Raw genomic sequence first — 17,516 nt, 5'->3', positions numbered from 1 at the left:
GCTTCTCTCCCAGGACATAGCTCATTGGCCTCCATCTTAGGGGGTGTTGTTATGGTAATCTGAGGACTGATGGGACCCCCAGGTTGACTGAGGACTGAAATGGCACTTGCTGGGCTGTTTGAGGACTGATGACACTTTATTCGATGATCGGAGGGTTGATGGGAGCAGGGTTTGGTTGTTGGTAGGTGCCTGGTTCATGGCTATAAATCCTTGACTTAGTCCTCTGTTTTCTGACTCTCGTCATCACTGCTGTTTACTCCCAGGGTCACTTCATTGTATGGGAGGGTGCCCCAGGGGCCAGGATGGCCTGGAAGGGCCACAACCGGCATGTCTTCCTCTTCCGGAACCATCTGGTAATCTGTAAGCCGAAACGCGACTCCAGGACAGACACCTATAGCTATGTCTTCAGAAGCATGATGAAGGTATGGAGGATGCTAAGGCCTCCCTCCCTGTTGTGGTCCCCTTCCTCCTTCCCCAGCCTAGATTCTTCCTGCCAACCCCAGCTGGTCTTTGCAGCGATGCTGCATGTTGATAGTATCTATGAACCAATCCTATGCCATGGGATGGCAACCCTTGCCCCTTTAATCCTGATGAGACAAACCGAAGCCCTTGGGTGAGTAAAGGACACTCCAGACCAAGGAGAAAAATCCTATCAAAGGCAGCTTTTGAGGACAGAAGATGGTGCTGGCGTCCTCTGCTCCCAGCATCCCTTTGATCAAATAAGGCTTTAACAGGCACTTTCATAGGATCCATGCTGGAAGGGATCTGAAATCATAGAATGTCAGAAGTGGGAAGGACATTTAGAATACAGAACACAGAACATCAGAACTATGAGGGACATTAGAATGTACAATGTCAGAGTTAGGAAGAATCTTAAAATATAAAATGCAGAGCAAAGAATGTCAGGACTGGAGAGGATCTCATCCAACCTCCTCATTTTATGGAACAGGAAACTGAAGTCTGGAGAGAGGAATTGACCTTCCCCAAATTACATCACTATAAATAGCAGAGGCAAGATTCAGATGTCCATGTGTATAAAACAACAGGCATTCTGAAGAGCATGGAGTGCTGGGTCAACGAAAGGAATCATTCCCAGGGAACAGCATCGCCTGTGCCTTCTCTCACAGAGCGACAAGGAGGCAAAAACCAATAAGAACACTAGAGTTCACAGCATCACAGCAGGCCAGAGCTAGAAGAAACCTTAGGGATCCTTTGGTCTGCCCTCTTTTTTGCAGAAGAGAAAACAGCTAATGAGGGAGCTGGGACTCAAATTTAAGTCTCCTGACTCACAGACCACCCTATATCACAGCTGCATTCATACCCTCCCACCTCCAACCCTGCAAAAAACCCAACAACCTGGTTCTGCCATATTTCCCACCTGTGTGACCTTAGGCCTCACATCGCTAGGCTTCTCTTTCCTCACCTCTTAAACGTGGGGGGCAGGAGGGGATGGTAAAACAAGATGGCGCAGTGGATAGAGTGCTGGACCTGAAATCAGGAAGACTCATCTACCTGAGTTCAAATGTAGCCTCAGATCCTTTCTAGCTGTGTGACCCTGGGCAAGTCATTTAACCCTGTTTGCCTCAGTTTCTTCATCTGCAAAATAAGCTGGAGGAGGAAATGGCAAACCACCCCAGTATCTTAGCCAAGAAAACCACAAAAGGGGTCAATAGAAAAATAACTAAATAACGGTAACACAAATCAAGATGGCTTCTAAGGTCCAAGATTGAGATCTAGGATCCATCTCTCTGAGCCTGATCAGGCCCCTTCCAGTTCAATGTATATAGTCTGATCTGTGTACACTTATGCCCAATTTGAGACTGAACTGATACCCCAATGATTGAAGCTCATCTCTCCTAGCTAAGCTAGCCAAGCAAAACTGTAAGGGGGAATTAGAAGAGGCAATGAGGAGTCAGAAATACCCAAGTTCAGATTCTGCCTCACCTATATATGATTTGCATGACCCTGAGCAAGTCACTTAATCTCTGTCTGCCTCAGTTTCCTCCTCTGTAAAATGGAGAATAATAATAGCACCCTTCCCCCATGATTATTGCGAGAATCAAATATTTGTAAAGTGCTTTGTAAATCTGAAAGTACTATATAAATTCTACCTATAGTTATTATTGATCTTTATTATCACTAGTAATAATAATAATTGAGGATGGGAGAAAAACACAGGAATTAATTGATTAGGTCATTTCTTTGGACAATCCCAGACTCCTGTGGTGGTCATTTGTGGTGTAGTGGATTCAGAGAGAGCTGAGTTAGCATCCTGCCTTTCTAGCTATATGGCCCTCTCTGAACCTCAGTTTCCTCATCTATAAAATGGAATAATAGCAACACCCACCTTACAAGGTTGTTATGAGGACTGAATGAGCTAATATGGTCAAAATGCTTAGCAAAATTTAAAGTGTTCTACAAATGCCAGCTTTATCTGCCCTAAATCATCTGATTTCCTCTTGGATCAGTTCTGTGCTAGGATAAAGAGTGGCCAACTAAGCTACCTAGAATGGGATGGGTCTTCCATTTGAACTAAGCTCAGGCTTGAGTCTTCCTAAGACAGGAGGAGGGAGAGAATGAACTTCATTTCTCACATTGACCCTGCCCTTCCCAACCCTAGCTGAGCAACATTGACGTGAATGACCAGGTGGAGGGGGATGACCGGGCCTTCGAGGTTTGGCATGAGCGGGAAGACTCAGTGCGCAAGTACCTGCTGCAGGCACGTACTGTCATCATCAAGAATTCCTGGGTAAAGGAGATCTGTGGCATCCAGCAGCGGCTCTCCTTACCTGTCTGGAGTAAGTAGAACACAGCTGGGGTAGGGTGGGGGGAGTGTTCAGCCCAGAGCTGAGTGGGGGGATCTGCTCTTCTTAGGGATTGGGGATTATTTTGATTCAACAAAACTCCTCCCACAGCCTCCTTTGTGGGATGGTTTGTTATGGAATGACTGAGATCTCTTAGACTTGTTTAATTCCACCATGTTGGAGAGATGATCAAGTCTATTCTGGGAGACATTCTGTCCTGTGGTAGAAACAATGCTAGGTTTGAACCAAGGAAACCTGGATTTAAATGATCATTTCTGCTACTGTGAGACCTTAGGCAAGTCTCATCCATCCCCTTTCTGTGCCTCAGATACATCATCATTGATTGGAAGTGACTGTGAGTTCTTGAGAGCTGTGTCAAGGGAGGCCTCACCCTGGCAGGACCCATAATGCTAGAAACCTTGGTATATGCCTTCCAAAAAAGCAACCTAGTTAAGTGTGGAGAGGCTTGTTACCCTAGAAGGCTGGCTACATGAGCCACCGGGTGACAAAGACTATTTACTAAGATATTGGAGACTTGAGGCCTGGTTGGTGGAGATTACATATGCACAGAATCAGCTATTCTAGAAGGATCAGAACCTTGTACTATATCCATACCCCAACTGTTGGGAAAACCTGAGGACTCAGAAGCAGAATGCCAGAACTATAAGGCACATTACATGATATAATGTCAAAGCTAGAAGGAGCCTTTAAACTTTAAAATGCATAGAAGTTGGGACAATTATGGGCATTGGATAAGAGGAAGACATTGTGGTTTTTAAGCTTGGGGAGTGAATCATCTCCATTTGGGAGATGTTTAAGGTCACTTATTATGGATGGATGGGTGGATGGGTGAATGGATGGATGGATGGATTGAAGATGAGTGGATAGATGGGTGGGTAGGTAAATAAATGGATGAATGGATGGATGGATGGATGGATGGATAGGTTGGCAGATGAATGGATAGGTAGATGGATAGATAGGTAGATAGATAAATGGATGAATGGATGGATGGGTATGTGTGTGGGTGGGTGAATGGATGGATGGATAGATGAATGGATAAGAGAACAGGGGAGCCAGGCAGTAATAAATGAGAAGTCTTAGTGTTTGTGGCTATTTTCTAAAATAAAAATGACTGGCTTAGAATTCCTTATGGTGGACTAGTCATTTTTGTTGGCATGGGCAAACTCTTGAATTTATTTCCTGAAAGACTGCTTGCCCCTCAAGTATCCTCATGTCCCATATGTATTTTCAGATCCTCCAGACTTTGAGGAAGAGCTAGCAGACTGCACAGCCAAGCTGGGTGAGACTGTCAAGCTGGCCTGCCGGGTGACCGGGATCCCAAAGCCCATTGTCAGCTGGTATAAAGGTAGGAAGACCCTTAGAAGAGGAACTGGGGAAGAGGGGCCTTTGGGACCTCCTGTCCTGGAATCAAGCAGCTAAATTCCACAACTATGATCATAGAATACTTAGCACCTTCAGACAAGCCCAGTGTGCAATTTAGACCACAGCACCACCAGGCAAGGTTCAAATCCTACCTGACCTCAGTTTGCAAAATCACCACCTAGGTAAATATAGTAAATAAAATCATTTATCCATTCTGAGCCTTAGTTTCCTAATCAGTAAAAACAGTTATGATAATGCCAGTAGTACATTCATCACAGATTTCTTATGTGGTCAAATGAGACAATATATATAAAAATGCTTTACAAATTCAAAGCAGCCTCCCCTCTAGCCATGCTACATCCCAAGCAAATATTCTGGCCCCATCCTAAGGTGTTGGAGTATGATAGCTGGTGTTCCTCTTTTTCTGCCAGATGGGAAACCAGTGGATGTAGACCGTCACCACATCTTCATAGAGGACCCCGATGGTTCCTACGCCCTCATCCTGGACAACCTAACGGGTGTGGACTCGGGACAATACATGTGCTTTGCTGCCAGTGCAGCTGGCAATGCCAGTACCCTGGGGAAGATCCTCGTGCTAGGTAAGTCCTCTAAGAGACTCCTGTAAGCTTGCTGGCTTAGTGCTGTTGGGGAAGGGGCTACTGCTTGGGGACTGTAGGAGCACTGGAGAGAGCCCCTTGCCCAAAACAACCGTCTTGTTGCCTCCAAGGAGAGGCTACAATTTCCAAAAATAATCTGACTTGTAAAAACTTTAAAGGGCAGTTAGGTGACTTCAGTGGACAGAGAACCAGATCAAGAGATGGGAGGTCCTGGGTTCAAATCTGCCTTCCAATACTATGACCCTGGGCAAGTCACTTAGCCCCCATTGCCTAGCCCTCACCACTCTTCTGCCTTGGAACCAATACAAGTGTTGATTCTAAGATAGAAAGTAAGGGTTAAAAAAAAACTCCAAGTGTAGCCTCTACTAGTGATTATTTAGCCATGTTAACATTCATATTTAAATTATCCTTCTTTCTGCATATACATATATAAAGATTACAGATTGTTTAGTCCAGTGCCTATATATAAACATAACAAGTACATACAATGTTATGTGATTGATAGATATGTATATGCATGGACGTAATCAGGCATCTGATTGGCCCCTCAGCAGATCTGATTCCCCCCATTACACAAGTCTGCACTTTCTTTTCAGAGTGGCAAGATTACTCCCTACAGAGTTAGAGAATTTAGGGCCGAAGCTTGACTTGGTCAGTGACCCCTCCGTCGCTCAGTTACTTTCCACCTCTGGCTCTCAGTTTCCTCCTTTGCACAACAAGGTGATGGGCCTCAGGTCCCTTCTGGCTCTGAAGGCCTCTGGCTCCATGATTCCAGAGGCTTCATTTTAGGGGCAGAGCCCCTCTTTGGACCAGAACTTTACTTCTTCTGCTGATACACAAATGCTGGCAAGTCCAACAATTAATCAACAAGTATTTACTCAAAGGTGTCTGTGTACCAGACAGAATGGAAGCAAATGCCCTTCAGGGCCTTTCATTCTGTCAGGGGAGGATACAGGCCTCCATGCACACATGTGGGTACACACATGTATTATACACCTTTTCCCCACAGAATACCATCCTACATACATGTTGCCTGTGTATACATGGATCTCTGCATGCATTGTATGGAGCAGAGTCATTCCTTTGGTTAAAGCATGATAGTGTTAGAATGCCGATGTTCCTGGTCCCGTTAGCACATCACATCTTGCCTGGGTACTTTTGCCTCAATGTGCATGAATTTAGTCACATTCTTTCCCAAGATCATCTTTGGATCAGGGAGGCGAAGGGAAAGCAAGAAGACACTGAGGAGGGGAAGGAGGGAAGTCAATGGTGAGTGCGTCCTCAGGGCCCTGAAAAGGGAAAGCTAGAGGGGGACAGGATGGACTGACTTCTCTCTTGGCTCGCAGTCCCTCCACGATTTGTGAACAAAGTCCGAAATGCCCACTTCGTGGAAGGTGAAGACATCCAGTTTACATGCACCATCGAGGGAGCTCCTTCTCCCCAGATCAGGTGGGTCCCTGAAATGCCTCCTTTTGGAAACCAAAGAATGGTCATCAGCCTTTTCTAGAGAGTTGGGGAAACCATCCTTAAGGAGTTCAAAAGAGAGAGTAAAGGGGAAGAAAGACATCAAGGAGTGGGGTGGGGTCAGCTAGGTGGCTCAGTAGATAGAGCCCCAAGCTTAGAGACAGGAGATCCTGGGTTCGAATCTGGCCTCAGACACTTCCTATCTCTGTGTCCCTGGACAAGTCACTTAACTCCCATTGCCTAGCCCTTATTGCTCTTCTGCCTTAGAAGCAATACTTAGCATGGATTCTAAGCCAGAAGGTAAGGGTTTTAAAAAAGACATCCATAAAGATAATGTCATATTGAAATGAGTCCATAATTTCAATAAGATGCAGAACACAGCCTCTCTCCGCCTGGCCATTCCTATCAGCCCTTGCCCTTCCCTAAGTCCTTCAGAGATGGCCTATCCACTATGCCGTAGCCTTCCTCTCGTTCTTTAAATATCTCATGGTGACCCCTGTGGTGCTCAGTCTCCCTACTTGTTATCCTTCCTTCATGCTAAATGAGTGGCTCATCTCTTTGTCCAAAGATGTTCCCTCATAAAACACCAGTGCTGTGTTTTTTCCATCCCCACTGGGACCCTCCAGAAGGCAGGCCAGGAAGGACACCCCTCAGGAAAGCTATCCTTGAGCTGGAAAATGATTCAGTAGAGTCTAATGGGGATTTCATTTTAATTCAATTTAAGAGCTTGTATGAGGATAGGGAGGAAGTTAAGATTCCTCAGTTGTCGTGAGATGCAAACTGAGGAGGACATGATTGAAACCAATAAAATCAGGCAAGGATGGAGCCACTAGAATTCTATGGCCCCTTTGGAATTTGAAAGGAATCATTTGGGTTGGAGAAAAAAGAGCGTTGGGGTACCCAGTAGAGAGGTGGCTAAGTTATAAATGACCTCAAGACAAGGATTGATCGAGACTGTAGAAAGTGTATGACAAGGTGGACGTTGGCATTATAGATGAGGTAGGAGTAGTCAGATCAGCCCGGCAGACGCAGAAGGCTGAGGGGCTGAGAAGTCATTGTCCCCCAAGTCTCAGATTTGGGTATGGGCTCGTAGCACCCTCGGCTGCCATCTCTGCCCTGCCTACTTTGAACGAGTGTCTGCATGGGCTTGCCCTCACGGCTTTCTATCCACAGGTGGTACAAGGATGGCACTCCGTTGACCGAGAGCAGCAAATACCAGATGTTCAATGAACCCCGGAGTGGGGTGCTGGTACTAGTGATCAAGAAGGCCTGCCGGGAGGACATGGGATATTACGAGTGTGAGGTGAGTAGGGGAGGCCTGGAGGCAATACACTAGAGGGAAATGCACGCTGGCTTTGGAGCAGAGGAACTTGGGCTTACTTCCTTTTGGGCGCAAGTCACTTCCTTTCCTTGGGCTTTCATTTTCTTATCTGTAAAATGGAAGAATTGAATCAGATGGCCCCCAAAGTCTCTTCCAACTCTACATTCATAATCTGATCACTATGATCCTACCCTCCCAGGAATGAATGGGTGGGAAAACAATTTATACAGCACTTAATGTTGAAAGTGTTTTCAAATCTATGTTCTCATTTTAACCTCAAAGCAATCAGGCTGGAGAGTGGAGGGTAGGAAGGAAGTCCTCTATGATTATCATAGTTTATAAATGAGAAAACTAAAACCTAGCGGGGAACTTACCTTGCCTAAATTCAGATAAGTTAATGTCAAAACCTGAATTCAAATCCAGATTTTTTTTCCTCTTTCAAAGTATGTCTTGGTGACCCCAGGAGACCTTAGGTGAGAGGTTCTTAACCTTTTTGGTGTCCTGGGTCCCTCTGGCAGTGTGGGGAAGCCTCTGGGCCCCTTCTCTGACTAATGTTTTTAAATGCATAAATTAAGAAAGGAAACAAACATTTGTGGCAAGCACATAGGACTACAATGGAAGCCAGTTATATTCAAATACATGGGAAGACTATGATCGTGTGTGGGTTAGTGGCAGATCTAATAACTAGAGCAGAAATGAACATGAAGGATATCTCTAGATTTCTGCAACAACTGCATTGTGATATGAAAACATCCATGATCCTATTGGGGACAGTCATAGATGCCACTAATACTACAGTAATACTACTCTTATCACTGAAATTTATAACTGAGAAAAATGCTAAATTTCACATAGAGATCAATAGAATATATATGTATATATGTGTGTATATATATATATATATATATAAAGGTGTCATGATTTTTTTCCTACTCAAGTCGATGGTCCCCCTGAAATCTACCCCAGGATCCTTTGGGTGTCTATGGGCTCTGGGTGAAGAACTCCTGCCTTAGGCTGATTTCTAACACATTTTCCTTGAATATTAATAGCTGTCCAACAAGCTAGGATCGGCCCGCAGTGGAGCTGAGCTGTCAGTGCAGAGTACAGCCTTACTGGCCCAGGAGAAGAGAGGAGAGCAGGCTATCACCATCGAAGGTAGGATTCTTCCTTGTGCCCCATTCCATAAGTATCCTGCTGACTTTCCCTCTCATCGGCTATGGGTGGGCATTGACTATGTCTGCCAGTTCTCCGATGAGGTGTCTCCCCCACGGGCTGGCTCAGCTGTTGTGTAACATGAGCCCAGGGTCCCTCACTGCCTCCCGCTGCATCTGAGCCCTTCCTCGCCGCTTCAAAGGCAGAGCTCAGTTTAGTTCAGCTAATTCTTTAATGAATCTTTGGATTCCGGGTGCTGTGGATGGTTCGGGGCGGGGGAGGGAGGAGACACAGAATAAGTCTTGACTTATGGAATATGTTTATTATAAAACACAGAAAAACACACCAGTGGTAGACAGCCCAATGCCACATGCAATCAGTGAGGAAGCTTTCAGTAACATATCCATCAAATTCAATCTGAGGAGCATCGTGCTATGACCTTCTGCCAAAATAAGAAAGCCATCCTGGAGGAAGGGTCCTCTAAGTTTGGGTTTTTAAGGTGGGAAGGAATAACTCCTGGGATATGAAGGTGCAAGGGCTGTTTCTGATGGAAAAAAGACAACCACTAACAGCAGTGCATTTGATGAAAGTAAGGCACCATCTTGCTCTGACCTGCCCCATTTCATTTGGGAGAATCGGAGCTACAGATGACATTGATCACTATTGCCAGAAGAGGGCATACACAAAAGAAAGAAGGTAATGCAATAAATAGGTTATGTGTGTCATAGTCATATTGACTATAGAAAGAATTCCCATCACACCAGTGGCCTTGGAAACAAGATCCTATCATAAATATATATTTGCTACACATATGACAGGTACAGACTGATAGGTGGGGTCTTGCAAAAAATATAGCACATTGTGAGGCCTTGCCCTTAAAGAATTTAAAGTCTAATTATTCAATTCAGTTTAATGAACATTTGTTGCACACACACCCCAACTATGTGCAAGATTCTATAGTAGGAGCTGGGGATACAAAGACAAAACTGAAACGATCCATATCTTCAAGGAGCTTACAGTCTATGGGGAAATATAATGGGTACATAAGCAAGTCATTATTAAATATACACAAAATAATTCAAGAGAGAGAAATACTAATAGCTGAGGGGATCAGGAAATATCTTTGTGTAAGAGGGTACCTGAATTATGCTTTGAAGGAAAAAGATTTTATCAGACAGAGGTGAGGAAGGGTATGCCTTTCTGATATGGGGAAACATTACTCATGCAAAAGAAAGATGGAATGCTATATCCTTGTAGGAGGTAAAAGGCCAGCTTGACTGGAAAAGAGAGTTGATGAAGAGAAATAATGTGAATTAAAAATGGAAAACTGGATGAGGGCCAGATTGTGGGCGGCCAGGCTGAGGATTTTGTATTTTGTTCTAGAGGCAATAGGGAGTTTTTGTAGACTTTTGTGTTTCGGGTGACATGGTCAGATCTGTGTTTTTGGAATGTCAGTTTGGCGGTTGTGTGGATGGATTGGAGAAGGCTGAGTGAAAGCCAAGAGACTAATTAGGAAGTTATTGCAATAGAAGAGATATTGTGGAGGTAGTATTGATAAGACATGGAAACTAATCAAATATAAGAGTTGAGTTGAGGGAGGAGAGTCACTGATGATTCCAAGGCCCTGGGTGACTGGAAAGATATCAATATAATAGAATCATCAATAGAAATGGAGGAGTTTGGTGGAGGGTTGGCTTTGGGAAGAGAGGAGGGAAGAGGACAAGTTCTGGTTTGGACACGTAGAGTTTGAGATGTTTGTGGGACATCCAAGTAGAGATATCCAACAGGCTGTCAGTAATACAGCTATCTAGGGGATACAGTGGATAGGTGCCAGACCTGAAGTCAGGAAGATCCAAGTTCAAATCTTATCCTAGACACTTACTAGTTGTATGACCCTGGGCAAGTCATTTGATCTCTTTTTGCCTCAGTTTCCCCATCTGTGAAGTGGGAATAATAATAGCACCTATCTCACAGGGTTGTTATGAAGACCAAATAAGATAATAATTGTAAAGTGTTTGCTTAACACACTGAGTGACACATAGTAGGTTCTCATTAAACATTTATTAATTGACTGATTGCTCAGCATGGACCTGCAGTTATAGAACATATAAATTTGGGGATCATTTGCATAGAAATGACAACTTAACCTATGGAAACTGATGCAATCACCAAAGGAGAAAGTTGTAGCAAGATCATAGGAGAGGTTCCCAGATATAGCCTGGGGAGATTCTCACACTTAATGGGAAGGAAGAGGAAGGTGACCCAGAGCAAAGCAGACTGAGGAATGGTCAGACATATCAGAGGAGATCAGGAACCAAGAGAGCAGCATCACAGAAGCCAAGGGAAGATTCAGCATGGTGGGGAGGAGTAAGAAGAGGGACAGTTCTTTTTCCAAGAAGGCCTTTTCTGGAGTTTAAGCCTTATCATCATAGAAATGCCCCAAAGTGGAATGGGCTGCCTCTTGAGCTAGTGAGCACTCCATCCCTAGAGGTTTCCAAGTAAAGGCTGGATGGCTACTTGTCAAGGAGGTTGGAGAGGGGAATTCCTGCTCAGGCAGAGAAGTGAGAGGTCTGTGGTCCCTTCCAGCTTTGATATTCTACAATTCTTTCATTCTATAAGAAATGGGGCTTATACTGGATTTTTTTTTAAATGAGAAAGATTTGGACAGAGGGAGATGTCTCCATGAACAAGACGGATAGAAATAATAGCTAAAATTTATACAACACATTTGAAATTTGCAAGGCATTTTACAAAGATGATCTCATATAATCTTCAAAACAACCTATGAAGTAGACATTGAAGGTATCCCTAGCCTCCCAATGAAAGGAAACTGAGGCTCAGGGAGTTTAAGTGACTTGCCTGTAGTCACATAGAGAATGTGTCAGAAAAGGGGATTCAAGCCTAGGTTTGGGTCTCTCTGGCTTTTTTATATAATATATATATATATATATATATATATATATATATGTATATATATATAATAATACAGTTAAATGGATTTGGAATTGGTTGAATGAGCAGACTTAAGGAATTACAATGGGCAAGTCCACTGTCCTCTGCAAACTTGTTTTTGATTCTGTAAAATGAGAGTGTTGGACTAGATGAGATCTAGTTCTCTAAGATTCCTTCCAGCTCTCACGTCCTATAACCCTCAGCCCTTCTCGGTAGGTGCCTTATTGAATCAGCTAGTGAAACAACAGTGCCCTTGAGCATTACTGTTCAGCCACTCTCCACTGACCAAAAACCCTTTTATCATACTTCTCAGGCTAATGCCTCTGGGGAGGTATGGAAGCCAGACTCTAGCCCTCTGACCTCCTTTAGCCAATAATTGATCACCTCCTCAGGCTCCTTCCAAAGGGGGGCTCATGACAGCTGCTTGGTTAACATATAGAAAGCCCACAGATTTGAGCAGAGATTTGCTAATACACAACCTAATGGAATATCCTTGGTGAAATGTTTCCATGCCCTCCTCATGACTTGAACAAATCCCACCACTTCCCTCTTTCTCTGTCCCTGCCGCCAGCATGGGGAACACACACCTGCTCCACAACTAGCTCCCAGTTGCTGTCACTTCTTAATTTCAGATCCCCCTGAGCATCTCTAAGCTCAAACTAGATGCTAGTCTCTTCTGGTGATTCACTGTAGTTCAATATCATATGGTAGATTTTTGATCAATTTTTAAAAAGAATTTTTTAAAAACTCATGCTATTGGAAGTGAAGGAAGAGTCCCTTTGAGAGGGACTTTGCCAACTCAACCAGGTGGGGACCCAGCAGCTGACATCCCTACAAAACCCATTTAGGGAAGGGTATGTGATGGAAATAATGTTGTTTAGCCTTTGGGAGTGACAAGAACACAGCACAACCCACCAGCATCCTGGGCAAGGTCTAACTGGGGGACGACGTCTCACGCAGAATCACCATTCAATATTGTCTCCTGTTTCCAGTGCATCACTCATCTCTATGTTTCATAATGTGTGAATAGCTGGTTTAACCCATTAACCCAGAGAGATCTGTGGCCAAGGATGGAATAAGCTCCTGCCTGATCTTAATGCTTCAAGCATATTAACCTGCATATCGAGAAATCCTGCTTTGCACAGCTGCCTTCTTCAACTGCCAAGAACACTGAAGTGATGAACTAGGGGAAAGATTCATTCATGCATGCATTCAGACATTTACTGTATGTAAGAAACTATGTTAGGCCTCAAAGGAATTACAGAATATAGATTTTTAAAGGCCCCTATCTTTAGGGATCTCAGAATCTAGACAGGGAATAAGATGCTCATAATTGTAATATTTAATGTTACATGAGAAGTACATTAGGGATTTGCTCTCTACCAGGATCAAATAGTCAATTTTAATGAAGAAATTATTTGGAAGGAATGATAATGGAAGTGAATCCATTAACAGATCAGAAATTCAAATACTCTGGTTCTATTTTTCACATAGGCTCAACTTCCAATTATAATTTTCACCCAAATCCCGTTGTCTCATATGTATTCTACCTAAATCAATCCCATCCTTCAGAGGCTCCCAGGGTGGGGACAGTTTTCCTATGTTACTTAACTTAGACATGGCACTTAATTTAGATTCACTCCATCAATGGTACCTGCTTATTAAAAAACAAGGAATGGGGGCAGCTAAATGGCTCATCAGATAGCCAGGCCTGGAGATGGGAAGTCCTGGGTTCAAATCTGGCCTCAGACACTTCCTTAGTGTGTGACCCTGGGCAAGTCACTTAACTTCATTTGCTTAGTCCTTATTGCTCTTCTGCCTTGGAACTAATACTAATATTGATTCTAAGACAGAAGGTAAGAGTTTAAAAAACAATGGATTGTCCATGCTAAAAAGTAAAGCTTAGCCTTAATGGCTAAGAAGTAAGGATGGACCTACTGCTAAGTCCAGTATCTATTTAGCTCATATTTTATGTCCTTCATCACTCTAATGATTGAAGTGTTCAAATGACATGTTATCACTTAAGGAAAGGTACCAAAAGCAACCATGGCTACCCAAAGATCACTGGATTCCATTGGAATGTACCAACAGCTGTACAGGCCCTATCTGGTCCTCCAAAACATAGCAATAGCATACAGGAAGAACCTTATACATATTAATATAGATTAATATTATAAAGAACGTGTGGAGAAGAAAGTGAGATACTGTTTCCAATGAACTTACTTTAACTGAGGTCCATTTAGGAAACAAATGAGGATAAGTAGGAGCCTGGGAGACCTGCTTTTCCATCATCTATCTCAATGGGGAAAAATAATTTACTACAATCAGAGAGGTTGGACAGTTGACTATATGTAAACTGGCAGCGTCTGCTGCCTCAAGGAGGGCCCCTGCCTCTTTTCTTTTCTGAGTCAAAAATGGGAAACCCAAAGTATCTTCTATCCTATTTTCCCTTTCTTTAGACAAAAATAGTCCTCAGAATTTGTCAATGGGGGAAATGTTCCATAAAGCCCTTTTGTGAACTCATGTCAGGGTCTCAAAATCTCTGGCTGAAAGGCACCATGACCTGTGATATAGGCCTGCCAAGGATTCAGAGCAAGCAGGTGGATATTGCTGACTTTGTGGCACAGAGACCTCATCACTCAGTGATTCAATGGTCTCAAGATCTCAGACAGCTCCCAGCCAGGCCCAATACATAGGAACTCCCTGGGGCCATATATAACACAGGGTGACAAAGAAATATAGGAAGGAAGACCTTCCTCACCCAAAGAAATGCTGTTCTTCCATAAAGTGAGATTAAAAAATAACACCTTGCCTTCTGTCTTAGCATCAATAATGTGTATTGGTTCCAAGGCAGAAGAACAGTAAGGGCTAGGCAATGAGGGTTAAGTGACTTGCCCAAGGTCACACAGCTAGGAAGCATCTGGGGCCAGATTTTAACCTAGGATCCCCATAGTCCTGGTTGTCAATGTACATAGTTGCCCCTCCATGAATAGATCTTACCTGGTACTTTCCCTCTCTCCTACTCCAAGAAAAAACTCCCATTCTGTACCTGCAGTATAGTGAACCACTCTGTAAGAAACAAGAGTCCAGAAGATCAGGTTCTCCTTTACCTGTGGCCTAGAGGCAACTCTACAGTGGAGATGGAATCCTCCTAAAGGCAATAGGCAACAGCTTCTCCTTTCCTACACTCATACATTTGCCCTGCCTCTATGATTATGGTAGCTTCTTTTCACTGATGTAGAGGAGCTTTTGTCAGGCTGATCTCAGGCCTTTAAGAAAGAAAACATGCCTGGCAACCTGGCCTTCCCTTTGGATCTAGAATCTAGATTTTGGGGTCAGGAAACATTCATAGGTTTATTGGTCTCCTTTGGAGGAACCAATGAACTCTGACCTTGTGGTCATAGCCATTTGGAAGTTTTTAATTCCCTTTTCCTTTGAGACTTCCATTAATATTCTGACCTACAAATTCTGGTGGAAGCTACCAAACTGGAAAGGCTCAGACTACAGACCTTTGTATGTCATTTGAGGACCATCAAGGCTAAGTTCAGAGAGGATCCTCATCAGCAGGCCACCAGAGGACTAACATTTTTGGCCATAGCAACTGATAAAGCCATCTACTAAGACATGCAGTATCTGTAGCCTATTTCAGTGAAGAATGTAACCAGGCTCCAAAAATCCCAGATCTCTGTAGTGCCTTCCCTTGAGAATGGAGCAAGCCTCATGGATACAGGGAGGGAAACATCAGCTTTTCTTTTTTAATGGGTCTATATAGGTCTTTTCTGCTACTGACCTGAAATCTTTCAAGAATATTTATTGTTCTAAGTCACCTTTACTATGGAAAGAGGGAAAGAGTTGATCTTAACTTCCTTGCCTTCCTTCTGCTAACCTGGGACAAATCATAATGAAAAGTAAAAATGGTAAGAAGAGAGGATATATAACTTCCTATATCTTTTCAGGAAGACTGTCCCTCCTCTTTGGCTGTTTTCTTTTTCTCTCCCTCCACATCCCCTAGTTCCTGCCAAAGCCCAAGGATGGAAACTGAGTAAGATGGAGAGTTCAGCCTATCACGTCTAAAGAACCCTAGGCTATCAGAACTGGTAGTGCCCTTCAAGGTCTTCTAGGACAGAGCTGGAGGGGATCTCAGTGGCCATCTGGAATGACTCTTACATTTTACAAGTCCTGAGAGGATTAGAGTTTTGCTGAAGGTCACCTGGCTAGTAAATTCACTCCACTTTATACATAAAGTTTTTCTATTCATTTAGTTGGTTAATTGAATCCTTTGGGAGTTTCCATAAGCTTGGCTCTTATCTTCTATAGGGGAACTCTTTCCCTAGAGAAACTCATAATTCAGCTCTGTTTATGATCATATCTCCTACTTGAATAGGATTCTAAAACTTATAGTATGCTCTGAGGCACTTTACCTGAATATATCCTAAAACAGTTTTATTTATCCCTGTTTTATAGATGAGGAAACCAAAGCCCAAAGAAATAAAGCAGTTTGTCCACAGTTATGCATCTAGTGTGTTTCAGAGCTGGGACTCAAACCCAGATCACTCATCTTCCAGTCCAATACTTTTTTTCAATGACACCATTTTAGTCTGGTGCCATACTTTAGAAGCTAGACCACCTTTTACAAAGAGAAAATGGACTCTTGTTGTGAAGAGTATTTCTTTTTGACCTATGTTTTTCCAACTTGGAAGGAAAAACCTGGGCTATGAAACTAAGAAAAAAAGATCCTATATCTGTGATGTAATGTTCACCAAAGGCCCTATAGATTCACAGAATGTTCAAATGACGGGGAACCTTAGAATGTAGACAGTCAGTGCTTGGAGAGAACCTAGAACCCAGAATGTCAGACCTGAAAGGGGGCTTTAGATCACAGAATGTTAGCATCTCAAGAGACCTTAGAGCATAGAACACAGAATATTAGAAGGGCAATAGAAAGTGAGGACCTAGAGAGAGCTTAGAACTTAGAAAGTAAGGATAGAAGGGGCTTTAGAACATAGATTATTAGCATGCCAAGGTTAGAGGTGCCAGGGACCATGGGACAGAGAATATCAGAATCTGGGAGAATTTGGAACATAGAATGTAAGAGATGGAAGGAAATTTACAACATAAAAAGTTGAAGTTTTAAGGTACCTTAGAACATAAAGCATGTAATGATAGAGCTAGAAGGGATCATTAATCCACATGCACACACACATACACACACATATCAGTTATGCAGATGAGGAAACTGAGGCCCAGTGAGATCAAATTATTTTTCCCAAGATCACGCTTGTAGTAAGTTAGAGAGCTGGGATGTGAACCTAAGGTTTTCCTAGTCCTAGTCCAATGCTATTTTCCCTATAGCACATGAATAATAGACCACATATCCCTAGCACTAAATGGTTTATAAAGTGCTTTCCATAGGGCAAGCCTATGAGGTAGGTAGTCCAAGATTATTGTCCTCATTTTACAAAGGATAAAAGAAGTTACATGACTAGCCCCACATCCCGCAGCTGGCATGTGTCAGACACACCAAGGAGCACTTCAGAACCACAAAAGCATGACTGGGATGACCCATGCTTTTCCTCGTGTCCTTGGATCAACTTAACAGTTAGCTCAGTCCTCTTGGCTTTGGCCTTTCTTTAACCCCTTGCTGTTCCTACTGTTTTCTTTGTAGTCACCGAGCAAGAGACTAAAGTGCCCAAGAAAACCATCATCATGTAAGTGCTGACGTTTTCTTCACCCTGGATTTTGCAGTGCTGCCTCTCTGCATGTGCACTAACCTGCCTGCGTTCTCCCCCTGCCAGCCTTGCAAAGCCCATGTTCCTGTGGCCC

At 43.3% G+C, this 17,516-nt stretch overlaps 1 protein-coding gene across 1 annotated transcript in view; it reads left to right on the top strand.

Moving 5' to 3' along the window:
* OBSCN (obscurin, cytoskeletal calmodulin and titin-interacting RhoGEF) overlaps window positions 1-17,516 on the top strand; it is a 301,647-nt gene that overhangs the window by 221,775 nt on the left and 62,356 nt on the right. The window contains exons 74-80 of the mRNA XM_044676976.1: window positions 264-422; window positions 2,621-2,798; window positions 4,057-4,170; window positions 4,619-4,786; window positions 6,151-6,253; window positions 7,442-7,571; window positions 8,639-8,744. Coding sequence (XP_044532911.1) covers window positions 264-422; window positions 2,621-2,798; window positions 4,057-4,170; window positions 4,619-4,786; window positions 6,151-6,253; window positions 7,442-7,571; window positions 8,639-8,744 — 958 coding nt within the window. The remainder of the gene's footprint in view (window positions 1-263; window positions 423-2,620; window positions 2,799-4,056; window positions 4,171-4,618; window positions 4,787-6,150; window positions 6,254-7,441; window positions 7,572-8,638; window positions 8,745-17,516) is intronic.

Source organism: Gracilinanus agilis, chromosome 1 (assembly GCF_016433145.1).
Source record: "Gracilinanus agilis isolate LMUSP501 chromosome 1, AgileGrace, whole genome shotgun sequence".
Taxonomy (NCBI): domain Eukaryota; kingdom Metazoa; phylum Chordata; class Mammalia; order Didelphimorphia; family Didelphidae; genus Gracilinanus; species Gracilinanus agilis.
Note: the sequence above shows the minus strand (reverse complement) of the source record. Positions and strands in the feature narration are given on the sequence as shown.